The sequence below is a fragment of the Thalassophryne amazonica genome, chromosome 19, assembly GCF_902500255.1.
Source record: "Thalassophryne amazonica chromosome 19, fThaAma1.1, whole genome shotgun sequence".
Lineage (NCBI taxonomy): Eukaryota > Metazoa > Chordata > Actinopteri > Batrachoidiformes > Batrachoididae > Thalassophryne > Thalassophryne amazonica.
Window position 1 is genome coordinate 54,629,858 of NC_047121.1, and position 25,743 is coordinate 54,655,600.

A 25,743-nucleotide genomic window follows, 5' to 3' on the forward strand; every position below is an offset into this window, starting at 1 on the left:
ATTTTCTGCTGCTTTGCTGGGTAGCAGTGACAGTTGACTTCCCTATTCTCAGCCAAGTCCTGTAACTCTTCCTGGGGGATACTGAGGTGTTCCCAAACCAGCTGGGAAACATATTGCTCCAGCATGTCCTGGATCTTCACCAGGCTCTCCTCCTCCCAGTTGGACGTGCCTGGACGTCCTCCCTCCCAAGACTCCCGAACCACCTCAGCTGGCTCCTTTCGATGTGAAGAAGCAGCGGCTCTACTCAGTCCCTCTGAGATCTTTGCTCTCCTCACCCTGTCCCAGTGTGTAAGCCCACATACCACTTCTGCCGTTTGTATTCGTGACCTTATTCTTAAGGTCATTACCCAAAGTTCATCACTATAGGTGAAGATAGGAGCATAAATCGACCTGTAAATAGAGAACCTTGCCCTCTGGTTCAGCTCTTTCTTCACCACGACGGTATGGTACAGTTTCTTCAGAATCACAGACAAAGTCCATCTGTCGATCTCACGCTCCATTTTACCCTCAATCGTCAGATCAGGGTCCTGCATTTGAAACTGGATGTTTCCCAGTGCAGGTTTGTGTTTCATTTTCTTTGGTCTCAACAAGAAAATAATTTGTTGTTGCTCTGTTCTAGAAATTCCAACACATATGTCATTAGCGTTTGCTTCTTCTTCTGTGGTGGGCATGGTTGCGGCTGAATGCTGCACCTTTCAAAGGATAGTGCGGTTGCATGGTCTCACTTAAACAAATTAGATGTTTTGATGTGGTGCAATTTTTGTTCCTCTGCAAAACGGTCACCATGTGTCATATTCACAGTAACTGAGGAGCGTCACATGCACAGTGTGTGTCACCGCGGTAAAGCAAACATATTGTGATAGCAAATACAGAATGGCTCAAAGTGTACAAGTTTTATCAAGTCAGAACTAAAGATTTTGTTTCACATATCAAACTCTGAGTCAGAGGACTTCATCCTCCATCGTTATTAAAACGCCGAGCTGGTATCTAATCTAACATTTGTTTTTGTTCTAATCCCACAAACACATCACCACCCTTGAATCGTCATGCTGTCAGCCACAAAAGAAAATGTTCTTTTTGGGGAAGTCTGGAGATGATGAGGAGAAAAATCTGAACATTTGTAAGAGGATGAGATCCAGAAACGAGCCAGTACAGCTGAAACCAGGCTGCAGAAACTCACAGTGCGTCCGGTTCTGTTTGTTGCAAAGAGGCTGCAGAACGGCTGCAGCTGCTCAAAATCTACCTGTGTGTGTGTTTGCATACACAGCACTGTTGTGTTGAGAACCTGTTGTGCACATAATCACTGTTTACTGAGTAAAGAACGGTGGGTGGCAGGACAGGACCCCCCCCCCCCCCACTCACTCACTCACACACACACACACACACACACAGCGTATGTCAGTCGTCGTCTGTGCTGTTTGTCGTCTTTTGTCTCACTCTGGGTTTCATGACTGAAGGAGTTTTTCCTCCTGAACTTTGCTCCAATTGATAACTCTGTTTTTGGATCCTTGTTTCCTTTCCTCTCAGTCCTGTAGCTCGTTAAGGTGTGTGAGCGTCCGCACTCGTGTACCTGCATTTTCAATTGTTAATTGTTTTAGAAACGCAAACTACATTCTAATTGATTTACGCTAAGGCCACATTCACTACGACTTGCCGTTCATTTTTAATCAGTGCGCCAGAGGCCGCTCTGCCGCCAGGTAGGCGGGGTCGAAATAGACAAGAAGTCTGTTTTCTGCAAATGATGAACAACGCGACCTGGCGACTGCCAATTCCATTAAAACAGCTGCTCAATCAAGAAAAGTAACCCAAGATGGCGGAAAATGCTCCGAAACAGCTTATTTCTGTGTAAATTCAAAATGTGTCTCATATTTTGTAAAAGGTGGCGTGAAATAAACACTTCTCAATCTAAAAAGGCTGTTTTTTTGTAACCAAATAACACCTCTGAAGTGATTTACAAGACATTTTATGGAGGTGTTAGCATGCTAACTAGCGATGCCGTCTTGTTGGACTGAAACAAATCAAGTCAACTTTGGTTCAGTTAAACATAGAGGAAAAAAAACTCACAGTGACGGCGTCGGGCTTTACCGTCCTTTATAATCTACCATTAAACATTAACGCCAAGTAACCAGGAGCTGGCCACGCCCAGGAACGCCCATTGAGACAAACAGAAGCTGCTTGTCGTCCACATTTGTAGCTGATGTGACCGTAGGGTCAGAGCACAATGAGCTTTAAAGTTAATTTGTTTGAGCTGTGTTGATGTCACATCTTTGATTTATTTATTTGAGGTATGTGTAGGTGATTCCATTTTTTCCTGTTCTACTTGATCTGCATTTGAATAACTATTAACTATATTTAATTCGTTTGAAGTGTGTTTCATATCTGTGGTCTGCGGTTTGTTGATTTGCTCCGAGGTAAGAAAACAGGGTGAACCTTCTTTTCATGTAGAGATTCTATCAGTTATCAGAGGTTATAAAACATTTGAAGAAGCACATCTTTAGTGTGATCGTGCATTGGAATGTAATTTGCAAATTTCACTTGGAGTTTTATTGATTTCATCCAGTTGATAAATTTATTTATTTATTCTGAGGATTTAAAAATTTTCTAAGACTTGTTTCTGTCTTTAAGTTGGTAAAACTCTAACAATTCATTAAAAGTGATTTCTACAATGTTGATTCGCTTATCAGTTGTTTAATTTGATGCCATCTCATGAATGTAATTTAATTGTAATTTAATGATTTAATAAATTTGATCTGTTCACATTTTAGACCTTAAAATTCTTGTAATTTCTCACCAAACATCGTACAGTAAAGGATGGATCCTGAACATACTCAGAAACCATAAAATGTCAGTTTACTCGAGTGTCTGTGGAGTAGTTGTTACATCTTTAAATTAAAGAAGGTGGTTAATTGTTTTATTAATTCATCCCAGCTTTAATATTCAGTGCAGTTTCCTTCCCAAGGGAAAGATCTCTCTACTCCTAGGGTCCACTAGTCCTATTATTAGTTGTTTTTACATTTATGGTAGGCTATTTGTTGCACTAAAGTAGGTTAAGTAAGGCTACAAAAATGTGACAATCAAAACAAGAGCAGTCAGAGATTTCTGGCATCCACCAATCCAGATCTGGATCACCTCCAAAATTTAATGGAATCTTCCATGCCCTAATCTCAATCTGTGATGAAAATTTAGTCCAAATCCATGCGGTAGTTTTGACATAATCTTGCTAACAGACTGAAAAATAAATAAATAAATAAATAAATGCCGATGATTTTATTTCATTCTTTGCTGATGTAAAAAATCCCCATTTAATTACGATGAATTACTGTTATTTGTTGATTTTCAATTCAACAGATTCAGAGACAGCAGTATAATTAAAGGTGATTAATGGTGTGTATCATATATTTTATTTTTGTAAATTGAACAAAACTGGATCTGGTTTGTTAGCTGTTTGAAAGTATTACATTTATTTGTGAACTTTAAGATCAGTTTGGGGTTTTAATACACACCATCAAATAATATAAAGAGGTTAGGGCCAGTGGACCCTCCCACTTCCCAACCACACATCACCATACCTCGCCATTTTTAAACTATTTTTTAAACGCCCTTTAGATTCCACGCTTCCTTTTGATGGCGGCGTTGTTGTATATCTGAATGTTCCACCCACTTGGTCTGGTTTGGGGACTTTTGCCAAGTGGTTCACAGAGGCCGTAAATTTCCTCAAAGTGTTTCATCTTGCTCGGGCCTTTAAAACGCGTTCACACGCCCCTCCCTGACGCCCCCCCCATAATAATGTGACACTCTATCTCCTTTAACGGGCTCTGAGGCTTTAATGAAATTTGATAGTTCCTCACACACACACCCTGGCAGCGGTTGATCAGTGCCCAATAAATGTTTAATAAGTCCACCAGGACGCCCCTCTTTCATTCAGAAGGTGTCGGTGCAACACGTCACTGTGGTTCGATTCCCTTTGTTGTGCCTTGAATATGTTGGAATCGTGGTTAAGTCCGTTTTTCCTCATGTATGTAATTATCAGATCAGTTCGAGTGCACTGAGTGAACATAGTGTGCACTCAGTGCACTGAGTGTTTCTGTGTTGCACAGTATAAGCTTACCAAAGCAAACTAAATGTAAGAACGCTGCTCCTGAATAAAGCGCTGTGCTTGTGGACATTCTGGAGAGCTGCAAATTGGGCAAGTGGTGTCGTTACACTATTTTAATGATGGTTAACTTCATTTCTCACATATTGTTGCAACTAATGTTCATCCAGCAGAGTGACATCACAGCCTGCTGGAGGTTGAGGGGTGCTCATCACATTATATTCTGCAGAATCTTGGTTTGCAGCATGCTAAGGTTCGATTCCCGGCCTGAGTGAGGTTTGCTGCATGTCTCCCCCTCGTCTCTCTGTTCCTGTTTCCTGTCTCTCTCACTATCTGTAAAACAAAGGCTGTAAAATATATTAGATTTTAGCCTCATCATATAACAATACACCGCTACATAAAAATAAGTGACATCACTTATTTTTAACTATCACAAAGTCCACAAAATGTTCAAATTTGTCTCCTGGTATAATCGTGTAATATGAACTTTTCAGTGAGATCAAACTGTTTGCTGTGCTGTAAGATGGAGCTGATCACATGTTTGACATTTATTCATTCACTAATTAATTGAAGCATTCAGTACAGATGGAGCCACTTTTGGATCCTGATCCACTTTTGGGTGCTGTTTGTTGTTGGATACATTAGATTTGAACAGAATCCCTCTCTTTTCAGTGGGAAGCAGCCTCTGCAGAGATTGACTTTAAAATTCACGTGTCTGAGACTTGTGTGGAAGCTAATGATTAACAAGTCACATTTGAGTTTCTCTTTGATTTTCGAGAGGACTGTAAAAGTGCACTTATGAGTGACATTTGACGGATTAGTGGGATTTTAACGAGTTTTAAAGGAGTCCTCTGTACGTGGTGTGTTGTCATCAACAAGCACAATACATTCATTTGTTGATTCATTTTCTATACCTGTTTACTCCAATTAAGGGTTACGGGAGGTGGAGCCTATCCCAGCAGTCATAGGGTGTGAGGCGGGGTTCACCCTGGACAAGACACCAGTCTGTCGCAGGGCGAGCACAGTGCAAAAACCTGTAAAAATCATAGATTCTACTGTACATATGTTACATTTGTTTGAGTCGTATTGCAGTGCGATACTCTGTAATGTTTTGGTCTGTATGTATGTTTGTGTGTGTATGTGTGTGTGGGGGGTGTTTAACACATGTCCATACTACTGTATTTTTCCAAATATAAGATGGTGTTTTTGTCTTGTAAATAAAAAAAATGGTGTTGTCTTGTATTCAGTCTATACTTTTAGGGGACTTCATAGGACTGAAGCGACCCATCCGGCTAACGTTGTATAGATCCAATTAAACTTCGTCTAAATGTTGCTTACGAGTGCTGGATTTTATTATTATTATTATTATTACTACTGTGTTCATTCTAATTTTACAGTTTTTGTTGTTATCATAGGAACAAAGCCAATATGCAGTGCTTTATTTTCATCAAATTGCTGGGATCGTGGCCCCACCCTCACAGTGCCATTACAGCAATTTTTCAGTCAGGAAAAATTGGACTGAAAAATTGCACAACTGGGGAGAAGTTATGAGGCAAACTTGAAGCTCATGGTGATAAATGCACCATGATAAACAGAGTCATCAAGCAACTCTCAAGCAGCCAATAAATGACAGCATGTAATGTTAGAGGATGGCAAGCACAAAATGACCATCTTATAAATGCTAACAGTCAGAAAACCTTACTGTGGTCATAAAAGTGGTGCCTCAACCATGTGTTTCAGTTCATGGTTGAAAAAAGCACATGAGGGGCTGCCCATAAAAATGAGCTTTGAGCATTGTTTTCAAATAAAGGTATTTTCTTCATGTAGATATAGATATATATTAAATGGCCTTCAGGAAATCTTTTTACAAATCAGTCTTGTAGAATCATCTTATAATCAGGATGATCTTATATTTGGAAAAATACGCATTTACTGTGGTTGAACACTAATGTTTATTTAGATGATGATGTGGCTGGAGCAGAATCTCTTGGGTCTCACTCCATGGATCCTATGTTAGCAGCTCATTAATATTCATGATCGCCCTCCATGTTTGAATGAATCCTCGCTGAAAGTGAGGCATGTACGGTCACAGCTGTTTGAAAGCTAAAAATTAAAAACATAACACATTTTATGAGATATCCCGTCTGTCTGAGAACAGTCCACGTCTAACCGTAGAGCAGTTTTTGGGGATGTGGTACGACCACGGTTGTGCAGCTGAGCGGTCTTTCAGGAAAGCAGGGCGTCTGGCCATGTCGCTGCAGCTGCCTCGTCTCTGTGCGTCCTTTGATGGGGAGGAAGACGGTGCTTTTTTTGTGCACACATGCACACTTGTTACGTATATAATTAGGAAAACGCTGCACTGACTTTGAGGAGAAACAAGCACAGATTTGTTTATATTCTTGCTTATGTAATATTATATGAGTTTCAGGTCATTCTTGGCAGGTTGTTGGAGTCTTGGTGTTTTCGTAGAACCACACAGGATGCAGGTCCTGACTGATCTCGTACAATCTGTCATTAAAGTGTCAACATAGTTTTTCTAACAGGTGTCTCTTGAGCACCACAGAAATACGTATATTTGTTCTGATCAAAAATATCAGCTGTGCATGAGTCTGATCCCACTGCATAGAAACTAATGAAGCTTTTAAGCAAACTGAACGTCTAAACCAAGGACGAGTAAAACAGGCATCTATACGTTTGGCCCTAAAATGATCATTTCTGCCCACAATCGAGATAAGATTGATTCCACCATCTCGAAAGACCAAGAGTCTTGAGGAATTAATACAAAGCACACTGAATTCTAACAGTGACCTTGATAACCTACATTCCCCTCAAATGGGACCTTTGATCTTGACCTTCATTCACAGACAAGGTGGCGTCATTACCTGGGTGCATGCTGAAAATGGAGCTCAAAGGTCAGTTCGTTCAAGAGTCACACCATAGATCTCTTGGGGTTGCATTTCTCCAAGTGGTAGTACTTGTTGTCCATATAGTATTACTGCACTCAAAAACTGATAGGTTGGATGAACTCAATTCTTTTAGAGCAGGATTTCCATCTAATAAATACACTCAACAAAAATATAAACGCAACACTTTTGGTTTTGCTCCCATTTTGTATGAGATGAACTCAAAGATCTAAAACTTTTTCCACATACCCAATATCACCATTTCCCTCAAATATTGTTCACAAACCAGTCTAAATCTGTGATAGTGAGCACTTCTCCTTTGCTGAGATAATCCATCCCACCTCACAGGTGTGCCATACCAAGATGCTGATTAGACACCATGATTAGTGCACAGGTGTGCCTTAGACTGCCCACAATAAAAGGCCACTCTGAAAGGTGCAGTTTTATCATACAGCACAATGCCACAGATGTCGCAAGATTTGAGGGAGTGTGCAATTGGCATGCTGACAGCAGGAATGTCAACCAGAGCTGTTGCTTGTGTATTGAATGTTCATTTCTCTACCATAAGCCATCTCCAAAGGCGTTTCAGAGAATTTGGCAGTACATCCAACCAGCCTCACAACTGCAGACCACGTGTAACCACACCAGCCCAGGACCTCCACATCCAGCATGTTCACCTCCAAGATCATCTGAGACCAGCCACTCGGACAGCTGCTGGAACAATCGGTTTGCATAACCAAAGAATTTCTGCACAAACTGTCAGAAACCGTCTCAGGGAAGCTCATCTGCATGCTCGTCGTCCTCATCGGGGTCTCGACCTGACTCCAGTTCGTCGTCGTAACCGACTTGAGTGGGCAAATGCTCACATTCGCTGGCGTTTGGCACGTTGGAGAGGTGTTCTCTTCACGGATGATGCGAAGGAGATGTGTTGCACTGCATGAGGCAAATGGTGGTCACACCAGATACTGACTGGTACCCCCCCCCCCAATAAAACAAAACTGCACCTTTCAGAGTGGCCTTTTATTGTGGGCAGTCTAAGGCACACCTGTGCACTAATCATGGTGTCTAATCAGCATCTTGGTATGGCACACCTGTGAGGTGGGATGGATTATCTCAGCAAAGGACAAGTGCTCACTATCACAGATTTCGACTGGTTTGTGAACAATATTTGAGGGAAATGGTGATATTGTGTATGTGGAAAAAGTTTTAGATCTTTGAGTTCATCTCATACAAAATGGGAGCAAAACCAAAAGTGTTGCGTTTATATTTTTGTTGAGTATATATGTAGCCCCAACTCTAATAAAGCACATCCATGCAAGATAATTTTATTTAATTTAGTGATACACTCAAAAAACTGATTCAATGGATTTCCATCTAAATATATATTTATGTAGTCCCAACTACATTAAGTTACATTACCTTGCATGAATGTGCTTTATTTGAGTTAGATGGAAATCCTGCTCATAACAGAATTGAGTTCATCCAATGAGCCATTTTTTGAGTGTGTGCAGAATCAGTAATAAATGTCATCATAACCTATGACACCTATGGGTGTCAGCTTGCACAAGGACTTCAATAAAAGTCAAAGTGGGAATCATTATTCAGACTTTCATAATCATAATCAGCTTTATTGGCCAAGTATGTTGACACATACAAAGATTTTGACTCCGTTTGCACTTTCTCACAGTGTTATTACAAACTAGACCACTAGACATAATTTTGTAAAGTATCATAATGCTGTCATACACTCCTTAACTATAAAAAAAAAAAAATACCATGCTGTAATGTTAAACATCTAATTTACATTGGTAATCTACCCTTAATCTTCATTCCTCATGACGCACCCTAATCTCTAATCTGAACTGGGAACAAGAAGCATATTATAATCTGACATTATTAATCTCGACTCCCAAATGCAAAGCAAATACAACATAGACTGTGTAAATAAAGTGATTTTTCTCCACAGACTCTTCAATCCCATTTAAGTAGACTCGTGCACGTTTTCTTCTGTCGTCTTGTCACTGGTTGAATGTTTACAGAGAGATTCACCGCGTAAACAAATAAACAAATACAGTGTCTTGCGGTGTCGGTGCGCTGCATCCTTCTGTGTTCACGTAGCAGCTGTTGGTAGTGTAACAGTTCAAATCGCTCATTTCTGCAGCTTCAAAGAGAAACACAAATTGGATTAGCCGTCCACTGTTTAATCTGCCTAACGGACTGAGAGGTCTCACCTGTTCAGTTACACTGTGTTTGTTTTGGAAAGATAACTGTCCCATCTGTTCCTCATCTGTGCGGGACACACACACACACACACTAATTAAACATGTAACATACAGTAGTGAGGTTTTCTTTTGTTTTTCATCCCCCACCAGGAAAATTATGAAGGATTTTTGCATGTTTCTTCATTACTGCATAGAGTATAGTATAGCAGTACTGCAACACAAATTTTGGCACGTTATGTTCATACATTAAAAAAAGTTTTGCCTGGAAATACTGGGACTTCATCTGCAGAATATGTTGAGGAAACTTCTCGGCCCTCTAATATCTCGGAGTTGTTGCATTGGTTTTGGAGACAAATGCAGGATGGAACCCCTGGTCTCATTGGTTCTTGTGGTCTGTGTGTCCCTCTGTGTCCAGGTCTGGATGACAGCCTGCAGCACTACGTGAGCAACTTTGAGCGGGAGAAGATCAGTGGGGAACAGTTGCTGAAGATCACACATCAGGACCTTGAGGACCTCGGGGTAGCAAGGATTGGACACCAGGAACTGATCCTGGAGGCTGTGGATCTGCTGTGTGCTCTGGTCAGTAGTTCCATGCTTCTCAGTGTTTGTAGCTCGGCAGATTCGTTTTGTGTGAGGGTGGGCAGCCTCCCACAGCATTGTTGGCCCCAATTACCTTCATGATTCTAAAAATGAGGAAATTGGTCTCAATTTATCACAATAGCAGTTTAAAGTTGTGTGTCGTATTATTTTACAGCATCATGACATGAGAGCGTATTGGTATGTGCACAATGGTACCCTGTAGAGTCTATTCGTGGTTAAAAAAGACTTTTCAACAAACCTAAAATGTATCTGCTGCCATCTCAAAACTGTCTTCTGCTGAAGAGCGCCGCAGCCGGTCCGGATCACTGCATGTTGTACCCGCATGTCCACGGTCACCTACTTTTGCCCCATAGATATAATGCACATGTATGATATGTATTCTTTTTCCAGAGGGAAGAGCGGAGGTGTGCATATCACTTACAGAGCTGCCCCATGCTGTACCCTTCTCCCTCTCCTCCATGTACATGATCGCTGCCTGCTCCAGTCAGTTTTCATCACACTCCAATGAAATCACTCACTGCCCGCTCCAAAACAGAAAACAATCTGCATTGTATATTTTATTCTTTAAGTGTAGCCTGGCATCAGAATAACTGCTAAAGTTACATTCAAGCAGAAATTATTTATTTTAAGATGAAGAAATTATGCATTGGAGCTACACAATACATGGAGCAGCAAGAGGAGATTGGAGACTGGATCATGGATCAGGTCGGAGGGTCCTCATGCTTAATTTGTCAGTTATTTGAAGGTGATGATCAGGTACTAAAGACAGTCTGATCTGTCTGAGCCCTGCAGCAATGAGACTTCAAGCTTGTGTTGTATGATCAGTAGATATCCTACCAATTAAATTTGTCTGATAGGTGATGGCGGTTTTCCAGTCAGTTGTAAACCAGTGACTCTCTTCAGTTAGTCTTCAGTTAGTCCCGAGGCTTTTTTATGCCAAACATCCATACAGGCTGTGTTTGCTTTTTACTGTCTCCAGCCTCGTGAGCAAACATCAGGTGGGTTCTGTTCTCTTTCTTTTGGTACCCTTAAAATGCTCCTCTTTGGTTTATAGCTGTGGCTTTGGGTGCAGGGCATCTAAACTACCCCCCACCACCATCATCTCAGCTTCCAGGCGAGCCAAAAAAAAAAAAAAATTTTTTTTTTCTTCAGCTTATGAGCAGAGAAAAGACAGCTGATGGAGCTTCATGCTCGATGTGAAAGAGAACCAGGCTTTCCAACAGATGGCATCAATTTGAAGTTTTATCACTTCCTGTGCCTTCAAGTTCCAGAATGTGGTTCCTGCGTTTTCTTTTATCAGTGTCAGCATTTTTTTTTTCTGCGTGCTCTTTTAAATTGCTTTACATTAATCATTTTGTGAGGAATAGTTATTTTTACACCACACAAACGTGCCATTGTAGTCTTTTAATTCTGACCGAAGAGCTCTCGTTACCTGTTAACTACTTCCTCCTAGCTAGTAACCAAGTTGGACTGGGTACCAATGTCCTCTAGTCAATTTGGGTTTGGACAAGGCATTGGTGGTGATCAAGTGGTTAAGTGCGCTTGTTTTTAGAGCAGAAGGTTCCCAGTTCATGCCCATTCTCTCTGTAATGTCGAGTTATGTCAGGAAAGGCATCCGGCGTAAAACGTGTGCCAAATCAAGATGCAGATCCCCCTCTGATCTGCTGTGGTGACCCCGAGGCAAACAGGGGAGAAGCTGAAGGGACTTCCTGTTTTGGGTTTGGACAGAGATGTTTGCAGGAGAATGAAGGTGCTTCCAGTTTTACTGTGTGGTGGTGAGACTTAGACGCCAACCGGTAACCCGAAGGTACCAGTTGGACATCTCTTGTGTAGCACCTGGCCCACGTAGCTATTTAGTTATGAAGACTAAAGAGGGTGTTGAAGTACAGTGGGCAGGGCCTTAGGTACATTTAACTATGGTGAAACGTACTGACCTGTATAACTGTGACAAATCATCTTCCTTTTAAACTTTATCATGAATTCCAATAAATGGCAGTGCCTCCACTTAGCAGGAAAATATGTATTAATGATAGAACCCACGAAGAAATGTAAATCCAATTTTACACTGTTTATTACCTTTTAACTCTCTATTTCAGCTTTAGACAGTTTGTACCTCAAAAGGATGAGAGGCACACAAAGTACTTTCAATACAAAAAACTGAATTTAGTTATTGTATTTTTAAAATACAATATAAAATTAAAGTTCACAGTGTATTTGTCACAGATTTTGAGAGTAACTTCATTAAATCAGTGAGTTCAGTTATTGTAACCTTCTAAACAAAAAATGGACACACACACACACACATACATACTCACTCACCTGATAAATAATGAATAATTCAATAAATAAAAAAGTGTCCTTTACAAAAACACTTTGCAGGCCTGAATCGATGCTTGTGAGCGCTGAGGTCTAAAACTTAGTGACTCTTTCACTTGTAAAGCAAAATTAACTAAAATAATAAAAGACATGTGAGCGTTGTACTCACGACCTCCAAGAACAGTCAGCTAGAAACTTTAGTTGATGGACAGGTGATGGAGTGATGGGGGACAAGAAGTGGACAGCGATGACGACAACACGGGGCAGTGACCACACCCCAACGTGTTGGAATTATACGACAGTGAAGTCCAGGCTGTGCTCTCCAATTGACATAAAAAAAAAACAAGGAACACGTCCTGATCCAAGTCCTTTATCGAGTATAGACATGTAGGACCCCTCCACCCCTGTGGACAGCCGGGCAGCAATGGCAGAGCCGCTAAGACCAAATCCCATTCGTTGCTGTCACGTTGCTAGCTGGATGTGGCGTAGCTCCGCGCCCACCTATTATGTCTCAGTTAATTTTCTCAACTAAAATGACCTTCAACAAACTCAGTCCGAGTTCATTAAACTTTAAAATTAGCAGCATACAGTAACGTGACTCAGCAAGGTAAAATTTAGCACCACTCTTAGCACAGGCTAGGGCATGCTAGCACCCATACAATAGCTAGCAGGCTAACATGCTAACAGCGTTTATATATACTTGCACATTTCTCCATGTAACATTTACCTTCTGCAAACCTCTGAAGCTTCCCTTCACCACTCAGTAAACTCTGCATTCAGCAAGTAATGAACGAACCCCTCCGGCGGCTCCGAGCAGCGTCCTCTCGGCCCGACTGCTCAGTTCATCTGCCGTCTTCTGCAGCTTGTACACCTGTCTGTCGTGCTCTCTATGTCCCACCCTAACGCTACTCTGATTAGTTGACAGCTCATCAGTATCTAATAAGAACAAAGAAATATCATGACTGACGCTCTGTGAGGTTTGATTATAAACGCTAACCATGCCCCTGGCGTCTATACGACAACCTGTCTACATTTTGAATCAATCATGAACTAAATTAAAACACTGTAGATTTACGACAAAATTTTCTACAGAAACATTTTAACAACTTCAACAAATGTTTTAGACTACTTTTGTGATTGTTTTATCACTTATTTATGCTCTTTAAAAGTTATTTGTCTATAAATGGCATTTTGGCTACACTTGTAAGGATCCTTGGGTACTGTTGGAATGGCTTTGTGATCCTTGGGCAGACTCTGATGAGGTCTACTATATGGCTTGTGAGGGAACATCTCCTATGACTTTTTGTCCTTGTGCTGCACTCCCCTGAGCATGATCCAGTCCACGGGACTGAGGACCTGAGCTACAGCTAAAGCCCAAGGGAACGTTAACATGCCACCTGGCTCGAGCTGATAGATGGTACCTTTTGGGAGGTCAGGATAGACTAGATGTCTGTCTGGGTGGTTGCCAACAGGGACTTGGGGTAGTTCTGTTGTGTGGTGGGTTCATTGGCATGCAGCACCAGTGAGTGATCCCTGCCCTAATTTGAGTTTGAGTCGGGTAATGAGTTATGGCAGTGTGTCTTAGGTTTATACTTCAGCTTTCCCAATACTCAAATGGATCCAGTTCTGATCATGTTGTGCATTATTGGAGAAGAAAAGTTTGGTGTTGAGAATCTGTCTCTCATTTTGCATCTGAGTCAACTCCAATTTGGATCCACCGGAAGGGCCCATTGATGTGTTACAGGTTGACTTTGACTTCCTTAGGATCACCATCAGCATAGACCATGTCTGTCTGTCTGTCTGTCTGTCTCTCTCTCTGTCTGTCTGTGCCATTTGTAATTACACTCAACAAAAATATAAATGCAACACTTTTGGTTTTGCTCCCATTTTGTATGAGATGAACTCAAAGATCTAAAACTTTTTCCACATACACAATATCACCATTTCCCTCAAATATTGTTCACAAACCAGTCTAAATCTGTGATAGTGAGCACTTCTCCTTTGCTGAGATAATCCATCCCACCTCACATGTGTGCCATATCAAGATGCTGATTAGACACCATGATTAGTGCACAGGTGTGCCTTAGACTGTCCACAATAAAAGGCCACTTTGAAAGGTGCAGTTTTGTTTTATTGGGGGGGATACCAGTCAGTATCTGGTGTGACCACCATTTGCCTCATGCAGTGCAACACATTTCCTTCGCATAGAGTTGATCAGGTTGTCAATTGTGGCCTGTGGAATGTTGGTCCACTCCTCTTCAATGGCTGTGCGAAGTTGCTGGATATTGGCAGGAACTGGTACACGCTGTCGTATACGCCGGTCCAGAGCATCCCAAACATGCTCAATGGGTGACATGTCCGGTGAGTATGCCGGCCATGCAAGAACTGGGACATTTTCAGCTTCCAAGAATTGTGTACAGATCCTTGCAACATGGGGCCGTGCATTATCCTGCTGCAACATGAGGTGATGTTCTTTGATGTATGGCACAACAATGGGCCTCAGGATCTCGTCACGGTATCTCTGTGCATTCAAAATGCCATCAATAAAATGCACCTGTGTTCTTCGTCCATAACAGACGCCTGCCCATACCATAACCCCACCGCCACCATGGGCCACTCGATCCACAACATTGACATCAGAAAACCGCTCACCCACACAACGCCACACGCTGTCTGCCATCTGCCCTGGACAGTGTGAACCGGGATTCATCCGTGAAGAGAACACCTCTCCAACGTGCCAAACGCCAGCGAATGTGAGCATTTGCCCACTCAAGTCGGTTACGACGACGATCTGGAGTCAGGTCGAGACCCCGATGAGGACGACGAGCATGCAGATGAGCTTCCCTGAGACGGTTTCTGACAGTTTGTGCAGAAATTCTTTGGTTATGCAAACCGATTGTTTCAGCAGCTGTCCAAGTGGCTGGTCTCAGACGATCTTGGAGGTGAACATGCTGGATATGGAGGTCCTGGGCTGGTGTGGTTACACGTGGTCTGCGGTTGTGAGACTGGTTGGATGTACTGCCAAATTCTCTAAAACGCCTTTGGAGACGGCTTATGGTAGAGAAATGAACATTCAATACACGAGCAACAGCTCTGGTTGACATTCCTGCTGTCAGCATGCCAATTGCACGCTCCCTCAAATCTTGCGACATCTGTGGCATTGTGCTGTGTGATAAAACTGCACCTTTCAGAGTGGCCTTTTATTGTGGGCAGTCTAAGGCACACCTGTGCACTAATTATGGTGTCTAATCAGCATCTTGGTATGGCACACCTGTGAGGTGGGATGGATTATCTCAGCAAAGGAGAAGTGCTTACTATCACAGATTTAGACTGGTTTGTGAACAATATTTGAGGGAAATGGTGATATTGTGTATGTGGAAAAAGTTTTAGATCTTTGAGTTCATCTCATACAAAATGGGAGCAAAACCAAAAGTGTTGCGTTTATATTTTTGTTGAGTATATATAAATTGTGTCCAACCAGACTTTTAGCTGGTCTGTGATGGATTTGTGGCGAGCCTTAGCGAAACCAGTCTGCCAAGTTATGTCTTTGGTACCAGGTCTATTTAGAGGATCCTTGGGTACTGCTGCAATTACTTTGTGTCAAATGAGCAGTTACTTATGCTGCGTTTACACATAACGACAAGTCACAAATGCCACAAAGTATACATTCTTGGCCGGTGATCACGAATGTGATAATTTGAGGCAGAGCCGTCAGGTGTCCTCAGGAACTGCTGCAACCTGTTACCACACGTTACTATTAATGGCACGTGTTGCTGGAGAATTATCAGGAACCATTGCACACGGTCAAGAATAATGTTCCACGCTATTGCATGGAATGAGGCGAATTGGCGCCACACACACCCCCATATTCATCCATCAGCTGCTGAACAATTCAGATCACTCCTTTGCTCAGTTTGCTCCTCAAAATCCACAGCAGAAGAACTTTGTGACTGCATGTTTAGTTTGGCTCTGTGCCATGGAGTGGCGCAGAGAGGAGGAGGAGATGGAGAGAGCCAGATGTATGGCTCCACGTGGCTCTTGTCTCATGTCTCGTGCGTTTTCCCAAACATCACGCACATGCAGCAGGTGGAACACCTGCAAGAGCGCGCTAAGGAGCATTGGAATGAAACGTTTAGCCGACTTGGTGTCACTGTCCTTCTTCAGCATACTGCAGCAATTAAACTGAATGCGGTGCAGCAGGGTTTAATTGTGCGCATGTCAGAGAAGAAGGCTGTCATGCTCTGTGAAGGATCACCACTAAACAAGACAGATCAACACGCTCATTTGCGACCTCCACAACATGAGGCGAAATGAGGGTTGTGCGTGACATTCTTGGAAGATTTTTTTTGACAGCCAAAAACATGCTCCACGAATATTACGCACCAACAAGCACTATTAAGAAATTGAAACCCTACTGGCACTATTAAGATGCGTCAAGTCATGTTAAGAATGTCAGGAATGTGCCAAGAATGACGCAAATATGACATTCGTAACGCATCCTGCCTATGTATAAATGCAACATTAGGAAGACTCAGATGAGAAGTATCATTTCTGTGTTGAGGAATCAACAACTGTGACATTTTGGCCGTGTGGCATCTTCCTCTGGGAAAGATCCGGCATGCAGGTGATTTGAGGATCCCAGTTGCAGAAGAACACCAAGGGAATGCCCACATGTTACCTGGCTGTGGCAGGTAGGTGTTATTCTCCAGAAGTGGGAATGGACCATCCAGGACACAAGGCACATCTGTGATGTGGTGGTTGTGGTGACGCACAGTACCAGTGCACACTCCCACACCTGACCTGACGTGATAAATGAGAGCTAGTCAGAAAGGGGCCAGAAGCCAGCCGGCCAGACAAGAACAGACGGACTGCAGAACCGAGCACCAGCTCATACCTGGATCTTATGTTTGATGGGATCTTATGTCATGAGATTGTGTTAAATGTAGGCTTGTCTGCCCTCTGCCTGTTTTTATCATAAATTTTGTTCACCTTCAACCTTTGGAACAGGCATGTGGAAGCACTTTGTGCAGCAACTGTTGATTTTTCTTTTCTTTTTTTTTTTACTTGATAGATTTATTCGTCATTAAATATGTGCCATATGCTACATCCTACAGTCTGTAACCTCTTTTGGCATATCAGTAATCCAGTCCAAGCTTTTCCTCATTCCTAAAACCTTGGTATCCCGCTTATAGAGTCTTTCTTTTGACCAGCGTCATAAATTTTGACATTGGGGGCTTTAAGGAAATCTTCTCCTTGCAAGGTCACATTATTGCTTGTTTAAAATGCGCCATCGACTTGTAATTGTTTGTTTTTAATGTCGCTGCACTGAAATCAGTTCACACAGAATCGCTTCAGTCGAACCTGTGGCAGAGTTTTGCCTAGTTTTACCTGATGATAAATTACAGTTACCCACCCAAACCCATCCGTCCAGTTGGGGATAGAACCTGCAACCCTGTGGTCATGTTAAGAAATCGAGTATCACATTCCACATCTTTGCCTTTGGGCTCGGAATGCTGGTCTCTCTGTAACCTTTGACCTGTGATTGAAGCAGTATTCTGAAACATTTTTTGTGTGTGTGCTCTTTAGCGTTGTTTCCTTATTAAGACTGAGGCCGCGGCCTTCCAGAGACCCCATGGGAGGAAGTGAGGCCCCCCAATTCAATTAGCTTCAACTAAGGTGACGTAACGGCTACCAATGGAAACCCGCTACCACCCGACCCCCACGCATTCCCACACACCCTGTTCTCCCACGTTTTTTCTCATGGTGTTGACTCTGGGGTCAGATGCTTTTCTCTTGCTCCTTTCAGGGATTCAAACTGTGAGATTTCAGGAATCTTCTTGCCACTATACAGACGTTTTCATTTCTAAATGTGCAGCTTGTACTGAAATAAACCTTCAGACATCTTCTTTGAAGTGAAATTCCTTCACAACTCAGGTTAAACTTGACCCGAACTGACATAAATCTCCTTCATCCAAGTATCAAAAGAACATTAAAGTTACCGCTGTATGCAGTAGGGGATCCAAATCCTGGTCCACAAAACCTTACTGCATGGCACCACAGGACTCTGAGACACGGCCCGCAAGACTACTAGACGCGGCCCGCAAGACTACTAGACGCGGCCCCCAAGACTACTTAGACGCGGCCCCCAAGACTACTTAGACACGGCCCCCAAGACTACTTAGACACGGCCCCCAAGACTACTTAGACGCGGCCCCCAAGACTACTTAGACGCGGCCCCCGAGACTACTTAGACGCGGCCCGCAAGACTACTTAGACGCGGCCCGCAAGACTACAAGACGCAGGCCCGCAAGACTACAAGACACAGCAACTCAGTCCAGTCGAAGATTCAAGCTTCTCTACTGTCTTGAGAGTCATTTAGTTTGCAGGGTCACAGTTTCAGATGCCGGTTGTCATTGGCTGTGAACATTAAAAATACAGTTAAAGTACAGCTGGTTTTCTTAAAATGTGTTTTATACTGAGCCATTGAGAAAATGGCATAACTCATGATAACTGATGACCTAACCAACTGGCCTACGGCCATTTAGGAAACACTGATACTCTCCTTCTCTTCCACTCAAAGCCCATCAAGACTAAATGGCTGTCTGGGGACAGAAAAAGAACATTTAATTTAATTTGACTGGATTTCTCTTTGTCACAATGTCTTCTGCAGAGTCCACATAGAAACCAAATACTCCTTCATATGTTCTTAGACCCTGAGTCAGTCAGAGACCAACACCCCCTCAAAGCCACACATGTACGCAAATTGTGTGTACATATAAAGTATGTGTGTAAACATATGGGCACGTCAGGAGACCAAACAGCTGTAAATGTGTTTTACTGTTACCTGAGGACAAATCTGTCCCCACATGTAAGGTAACACTTATCCCGAGTTGGCCAGTTGCATCATAGACATGCAACACAAACTCAGACACGCAGTTTGATACCAGATGTTTGTGTATTTTATACTCATCTCATCACAAAATGGCATATTGCTGCTCGCCGTTCTCATCCCGAGGCCACTTCAGTCGGTATAGAATGCCTTCCGAGAGGTCCAATTGGACACAGAACCGCTACCTCTACCATCTTGATTCTCAGTTAGCTGTAAAAAACCAGTAAAAACACATAAATTTGGCTTAAGGTTTGATTGTGAAGGTGTATTTTTTAGCTCAGCTGGCCGTATGGGACTAAGACTCGGTGGATGTCTGTGGGTTGGTTCGAGTTACTGTGTGACCGTGTGATTGTCTCCATAATGATTAAGCCAGAATGTCTATGTGATCTGGAAAAGTTCACGTTGCCTTTTGGCCTTTTGATTGTGTGAATGAGTGATTGACAACAGTCCTGTGTGTTTGTGGAGCTTTTGTCTGCATCTCAGCAGTGACTTTCATGTCTCTGAGTCTTTGGCCTTTGAGGTCCAAAGACAACTGGAGAGAGCTTACAGAGTCAGGAGGTCACTAAACGCAGGTGTTTGATGAGGTTGTTTCTTTTGCTTGGTGATGGTTCAAATCTTGACGGTTCTAGAACTTCCTGTCTTACTGTATGTTTGTGAGACTTGTTTGAGGCCACAAGTTAGCAGCCAACAACTGGATGTCTGCGGTAGCAGGTTTCTTCTGACAATCCTTATGTACTGCTGGAAGAACCTGCTGTCAAATGAATGGTTACTTGGGAAGACTCAGATAACAAGTATCACTTGCATTTTGAAGGAACATCAGCAACAGCAATTTTGGCCATGTGGTACATTTCTTTACGCCGAATCCACCACGCAGGTTCCTCAGTGTTGAGGACCCCAGTGACTGGAGAAGGTGAAGGGGTTGCCCATGATTCACCTGGCTGTAGTAGATAGATGGTTGCTTTTGGGAAGTGTGAGTGGACCAGTTGTCTTCCTCGGTATTTGCCATCCGGGATTGGAAGTAGTTCCTTAATGTGGTGACAAGCAGCACCAGTCCATGCTCTCAGACCCAACCCTCACCAAACCGAACAACAGACTTAAAGCCTATGCAGCAACTTTCTAACCTGAACTACCCAGATACAGTAGTGTTCAGAATAATAGTAGTGCTATGTGTCTAAAAAGATTAATCCAGGTTTTGAGTATATTTATTATTGTTACATGGGAAACAAGGTACCAGTAGATTCAGTAGATTCTCACAAATCCAACAAGACCAAGCATTCATGATATGCACACTCTTAAGGTTATGAAATTGGGCTATTAGTAAAAAAAAAAAAGTAGAAAAGGGGGTGTTCACAATAATAGTAGCATCTGCTGTTGACACTACAAACTCAAAACTATTATGTTCAAACTGCTTTTTTAGCAATCCTGTGAATCACTAAACTAGTATTTAGTTGTATAACCACAGTTTTTCATGATTTCTTCACATCTGTGAGGCATTCATTTTGTTGGTTTGGAACCAAGATTTTGCTCATTTACTAGTGTGCTTGGGGTCATTGTCTTGTTGAAACACCCATTTCAAGGGCATGTCCTCTTCCGCATAAGGCAACATGACCTCTTTGAGTATTTTCACATATCCAAACTGATCCATGATACCTGGTATGTGATATATAGGCCCAACACTATGAATCAAATCAAATCAATTTTATTTATATAGCGCCAAATCACAACAAACAGTTGCCCCAAGGCGCTTTATATTGTAAGGCAAGCCATACAATAATTACGGAAAAACCCCTACGGTCAAAACGACCCCCTGTGAGCAAGCACTTGGCGACAGTGGGAAGGAAAAACTCCCTTTTAACAGGAAGAAACCTCCAGCAGAACCAGGCTCAGGGAGGGGCAGTCTTCTGCTGGGACTGGTTGGGGCTGAGGGAGAGAACCAGGAAAAAGACATGCTGTGGAGGGGAGCAGAGATCAGTCACTAATGATTAAATGCGTGGTGCATACAGAGCAAAAAGAGAAAGAAACACTCAGTGCATCATGGGAACCCCACAGCAGTCTAAGTCTATAGCAGCATAACTAAGGGATGGTTCAGGGTCACCTGATCCAGCCCTAACTATAAGCTTTAGCAAAAAGGAAAGTTTTAAGCCTAATCTTAAAAGTAGAGAGGGTGTCTGTCTCCCTGATCTGAATTGGGAGCTGGTTCCACAGGAGAGGAGCCTGAAAGCTGAAGGCTCTGCCTCCCATTCTACTCTTAAAAACCCTAGGAACTACAAGTAAGCCTGCAGTCTGAGAGCGAAGTGCTCTATTGGGGTGATATGGTACTATGAGGTCCCTAAGATAAGATGGGACCTGATTATTCAAAACCTTATAAGTAAGAATAAGAATTTTAAATTATATGCTAGAATTAACAGGAAGCCAATGAAGAGAGGCCAATATGGGTGAAATATGCTCTCTCCTTCTAGTCCCCGTCAGTACTCTAGCTGCAGCATTTTGAATTAACTGAAGGCTTTTCAGGGAACTTTTAGGACAACCTGATAATAATGAATTACAATAGTCCAGCCTAGAGGAAATAAATGCATGAATTAGCTTTTCAGCATCACTCTGAGACAAGACCTTTCTAATTTTAGAGATATTGCACAAATGCAAAAAAGCAGTCCTACATATTTGCTTAATATGCGCATTGAAGGACATATCCTGATCAAAAATGACTCCAAGATTTCTCACAGTATTACTAGAGGTCAGGGTAATGCCATCCAGAGTAAGGATCTGGTTAGACACCATGTTTCTAAGATTTGTGGGGCCAAGTACAATAACTTCAGTTTTATCTGAGCTTAAAAGCAGGAAATTAGAGGTCATCCATATCTTTATGTCTGTAAGACAATCCTGCAGTTTAGCTAATTGGTGTGTGTCCTCTGGCTTCATGGATAGATAAAGCTGGGTATCATCTGCGTAACAATGAAAATTTAAGCAATGCTGTCTAATAATACTGCCTAAGGGAAGCATTGTATAAAGTGAATAAAATTGGTCCTAGCACAGAACCTTGTGGAACTCCATAATTAACCTTAGTCTGTGAAGAAGACTCCCCATTTACATGAACAAATTGTAATCTATTAGATAAATATGATGCAAACCACCGCAGCGCAGTGCCTTTAATACCTATGGCATGCTCTAATCTCTGTAATAAAATTTTATGGTCAACAGTATCAAAAGCAGCACTGAGGTCTAACAGGACAAGCACAGAGATGAGTCCACTGTCTGAGGCCAAAAGAAGATCATTTGTAACCTTCACTAATGCTGTTTCTGTACTATGATGAATTCTAAAACCTGACTGAAACTCTTCAAATAGACCATTCCTCTTCAGATGATCAGTTAGCTGTTTTACAACTACCCTTTCAAGAATTTTTGAGAGAAAAGGAAGGTTGGAGATTGGCCTATAATTAGCTAAGATAGCTGGGTCAAGTGATGGCTTTTTAAGTAATGGTTTAATTACTGCCACCTTAAAAGCCTGTGGTACATAGCCAATTAATAAAGATAGATTGATCATATTTAAGATCGAAGCATTAATTAATGGTAGGGCTTCCATGAGCAGCCTGGTAGGAATGGGGTTTAATAGACATGTTGATGGTTTGGAGGAAGTAACTAATGAAAATAACTCAGACAGAACAATTGGAGAGAAAGAGTCTAACCAAATACCGGAATCACTGAAAGCAGCCAAAGATAACGATATGTCTTTGGGATGGTTATGAGTAATTTTTTCTCTAATAGTTAAAATTTTATTAGCAAAGAAAGTCATGAAGTCATTACTAGTTAAAGTTAAAGGAATACTCGGCTCAATAGAGCTCTGACTCTTTGTCAGCCTAGCTACACTGCTGAAAAGAAACCTGGGGTTGTTCTTATTTTCTTCAATAAGTGATGAGTAGTAAGATGTCCTAGCTTTATGGAGGGCTTTTTTATAGAGCAACAGACTCTTTTTCCAGGCTAAGTGAAGATCTTCTAAATTAGTGAGATGCCATTTCCTCTCCAACTTACAGGTTATCTGCTTTAAGCTGTGAGTTTGTGAGTTATACCACGGAGTCAGGCACTTCTGATTTAAGGCTCTCTTTTTCAGAGGAGCTACAGCATCCAAAGTTGTCCTCAATGAGGATGTAAAACTATTGACGAGATAATCTATCTCACTCACAGAGTTTAGGTAGCTACTCTGCCCTGTGTTGGTATATGGCATTGGAGAACATAAAGAAGGAATCATATCCTTAAACCTAGTTACAGCGCTTTCCGAAAGACTTCTACTGTAATGAAACTTATTCCCCACTGCTGGGTAGTCCATCAGAGTAAATGTAAATGTTATTAAGAAACGATCAGACAGAAGGGGGTTTTCAGGGAATACTGTTAATTCTTCAATTTCCATACCATAAGTCAGAACAAGATCTAAGGTATGATTAAAGTGGTGGGTGGACTCATTTACATTTTGAGCAAAGCCAATCGAGTCTAACAATAGATTAAATGCAGTGTTGAGACTGTCATTCTCAGCATCTGTGTGGATGTTAAAATCGCCCACTATAATTATCTTATCTGAGCTAAGCACTAAGTCAGACAAAAGGTCTGAAAATTCACAGAGAAACTCACAGTAACAACGAGGTGGACGATAGATAACAACAAATAAAACTGGTTTTTGGGACTTCCAATTTGGATGGACAAGACTAAGAGTCAAGCTTTGAAATGAATTAAAGCTCTGTCTGGGTTTTTGATTAATTAATAAGCTGAAGTGGAAGATTGCTGCTAATCCTCCGCCTCGGCCCGTGCTACGAGCGTTCTGGCAGTTAGTGTGACTCGGGGGTGTTGACTCATTTAAACTAACATATTCATCCTGCTGTAACCAGGATTCTGTAAGGCAGAATAAATCAATATGTTGATCAATTATTATATCATTTACTAACAGGGACTTAGAAGAGAGAGACCTAATGTTTAATAGACCACATTTAACTGTTTTAGTCTGTGGTGCAGTTGAAGGTGCTATGTTATTTTTTCTTTTTGAATTTTATGCTTAAATAGATTTTTGCTGGTTATTGGTGATCTGGGAGCAGGCACCGTCTCTACGAGGATGGGGTAATGAGGGGATGGCAGGGGGAGAGAAGCTGCAGAGAGGTGTGTAAGACTACAACTCTGCTTCCTGGTCCCAACCCTGGATAGTCACGGTTTGGAAGATTTAATAAAATTGGCCAGATTTCTAGAAATGAGAGCTGCTCCATCCAAAGTGGGATGGATGCCGTCTCTCCTAACAAGACCAGGTTTTCCCCAGAAGCTTTGCCAATTATCTATGAAGCCCACCTCATTTTTTGGACACCACTCAGACAGCCAGCAATTCAAGGAGAACATGCGGCTAAACATGTCACTCCCGGTCCGATTGGGGAGGGGCCTAGAGAAAACTACAGAGTCCGACATTGTTTTTGCAAAGTTACACACCGATTCAATGTTAATTTTAGTGACCTCCGATTGGCATAACCGGGTGTCATTACTGCCGACGTGAATTACAATCTTACCAAATTTACGCGTAGCCTTAGCCAGCAGTTTCAAATTTCCTTCGATGTCGCCTGCTCTGGCCCCCTTAAGACAATTGACTATGGTTGCTGGTGTCACTAACTTCACATTTCTCAAAACAGAGTCGCCAATAACCAGAGTTTGTTCCTCGGCGGGTGTGTCGCCGAGTGGGGAAACACAGTTAGAAATGTGAACGGGTTGGTGGTGTACACGGGGCTTCTGTTTAGAACTACGCTTCCTCCTCACAGTCACCCAGTCGGCCTGCTTTCCCGGCTGCTCGGGATCTGCTGGAAGGGTACTAACAGCAGCTAAGCTACCTTGGTCCGCACCGACTACAGGGGCCTGGCTAGCTGTAGGATTTTCCAAGGTGCGGAGCCGAGTCTCCAATTCGCCCAGCCTGTCCTCCAAAGCTACGAATAAGCTACACTTATTACAAGTACCATTACTGCTAAAGGAGGCCGAGGAATAACTAAACATTTCACACCCAGAGCAGAAAAGTGTGGGAGAGACAGGAGAAGCCGCCATGCTAAACTGGCTAAGAGCTAGTAGCTGCAGTAAGCTAGCGGATTCCTAAAAACACACAAAGTGTGAATAATAATGTGTAAATAATTTAGAGGTGATTCAGCAGAGGGAGTGCTTTAGTTAAGGCACGTGAAGATTACACTGTGAAACAAATCGTTATCTAGTTAACTAGATCAATCTAACTGCGCAGATTAAACAGCTAACAGATACAGCAAAACACCGCTGTGCTCCGGAACAGGAAGTGATACAATGCCGTAGTAAGAGCCAATCACCAGTAGAGGCCAGTAGTGGTTACAGAGGGGTTAAAGATTAACAAAAATAAAACACAGTTAATTAAGATAAAAGAAACTATTCCAACCTTGTATCAGTAGAAGAGCGGAGAGAAGTCCAGGCGCCGAGGACTCAATCCATTCACAGGGGCGAGAGTGACTGTAGTAGGAGAAACATGCCCATATCATGATGCTTGCACCACCATGCCTCACTGTCTTCACTGTGAACTGTGGCTTGAATTCCGAGTTTGGGGGTTGTCTCACAAACTGTCTGTGGCCCTTGGACCCAAAAAGAACAATTTTACTCTCATCAGTCCACAAAATATTCCCCCATTTCTCTTTAGGCCAGTTGATGTGTTCTTTGGCAAATTGTAACCTCTTCTGCACATGTCTTTTA

At 42.3% G+C, this 25,743-nt stretch overlaps 1 protein-coding gene across 1 annotated transcript in view; it reads left to right on the top strand.

The window, feature by feature from the left end:
- Positions 1-25,743, top strand: part of LOC117531690 (connector enhancer of kinase suppressor of ras 3-like) — a 109,051-nt gene that overhangs the window by 34,026 nt on the left and 49,282 nt on the right. Inside the window, exon 2 of the mRNA XM_034194796.1 lies at positions 9,634-9,797. Within this exon, the coding sequence (XP_034050687.1) occupies positions 9,634-9,797 (164 nt within the window). The remainder of the gene's footprint in view (positions 1-9,633; positions 9,798-25,743) is intronic.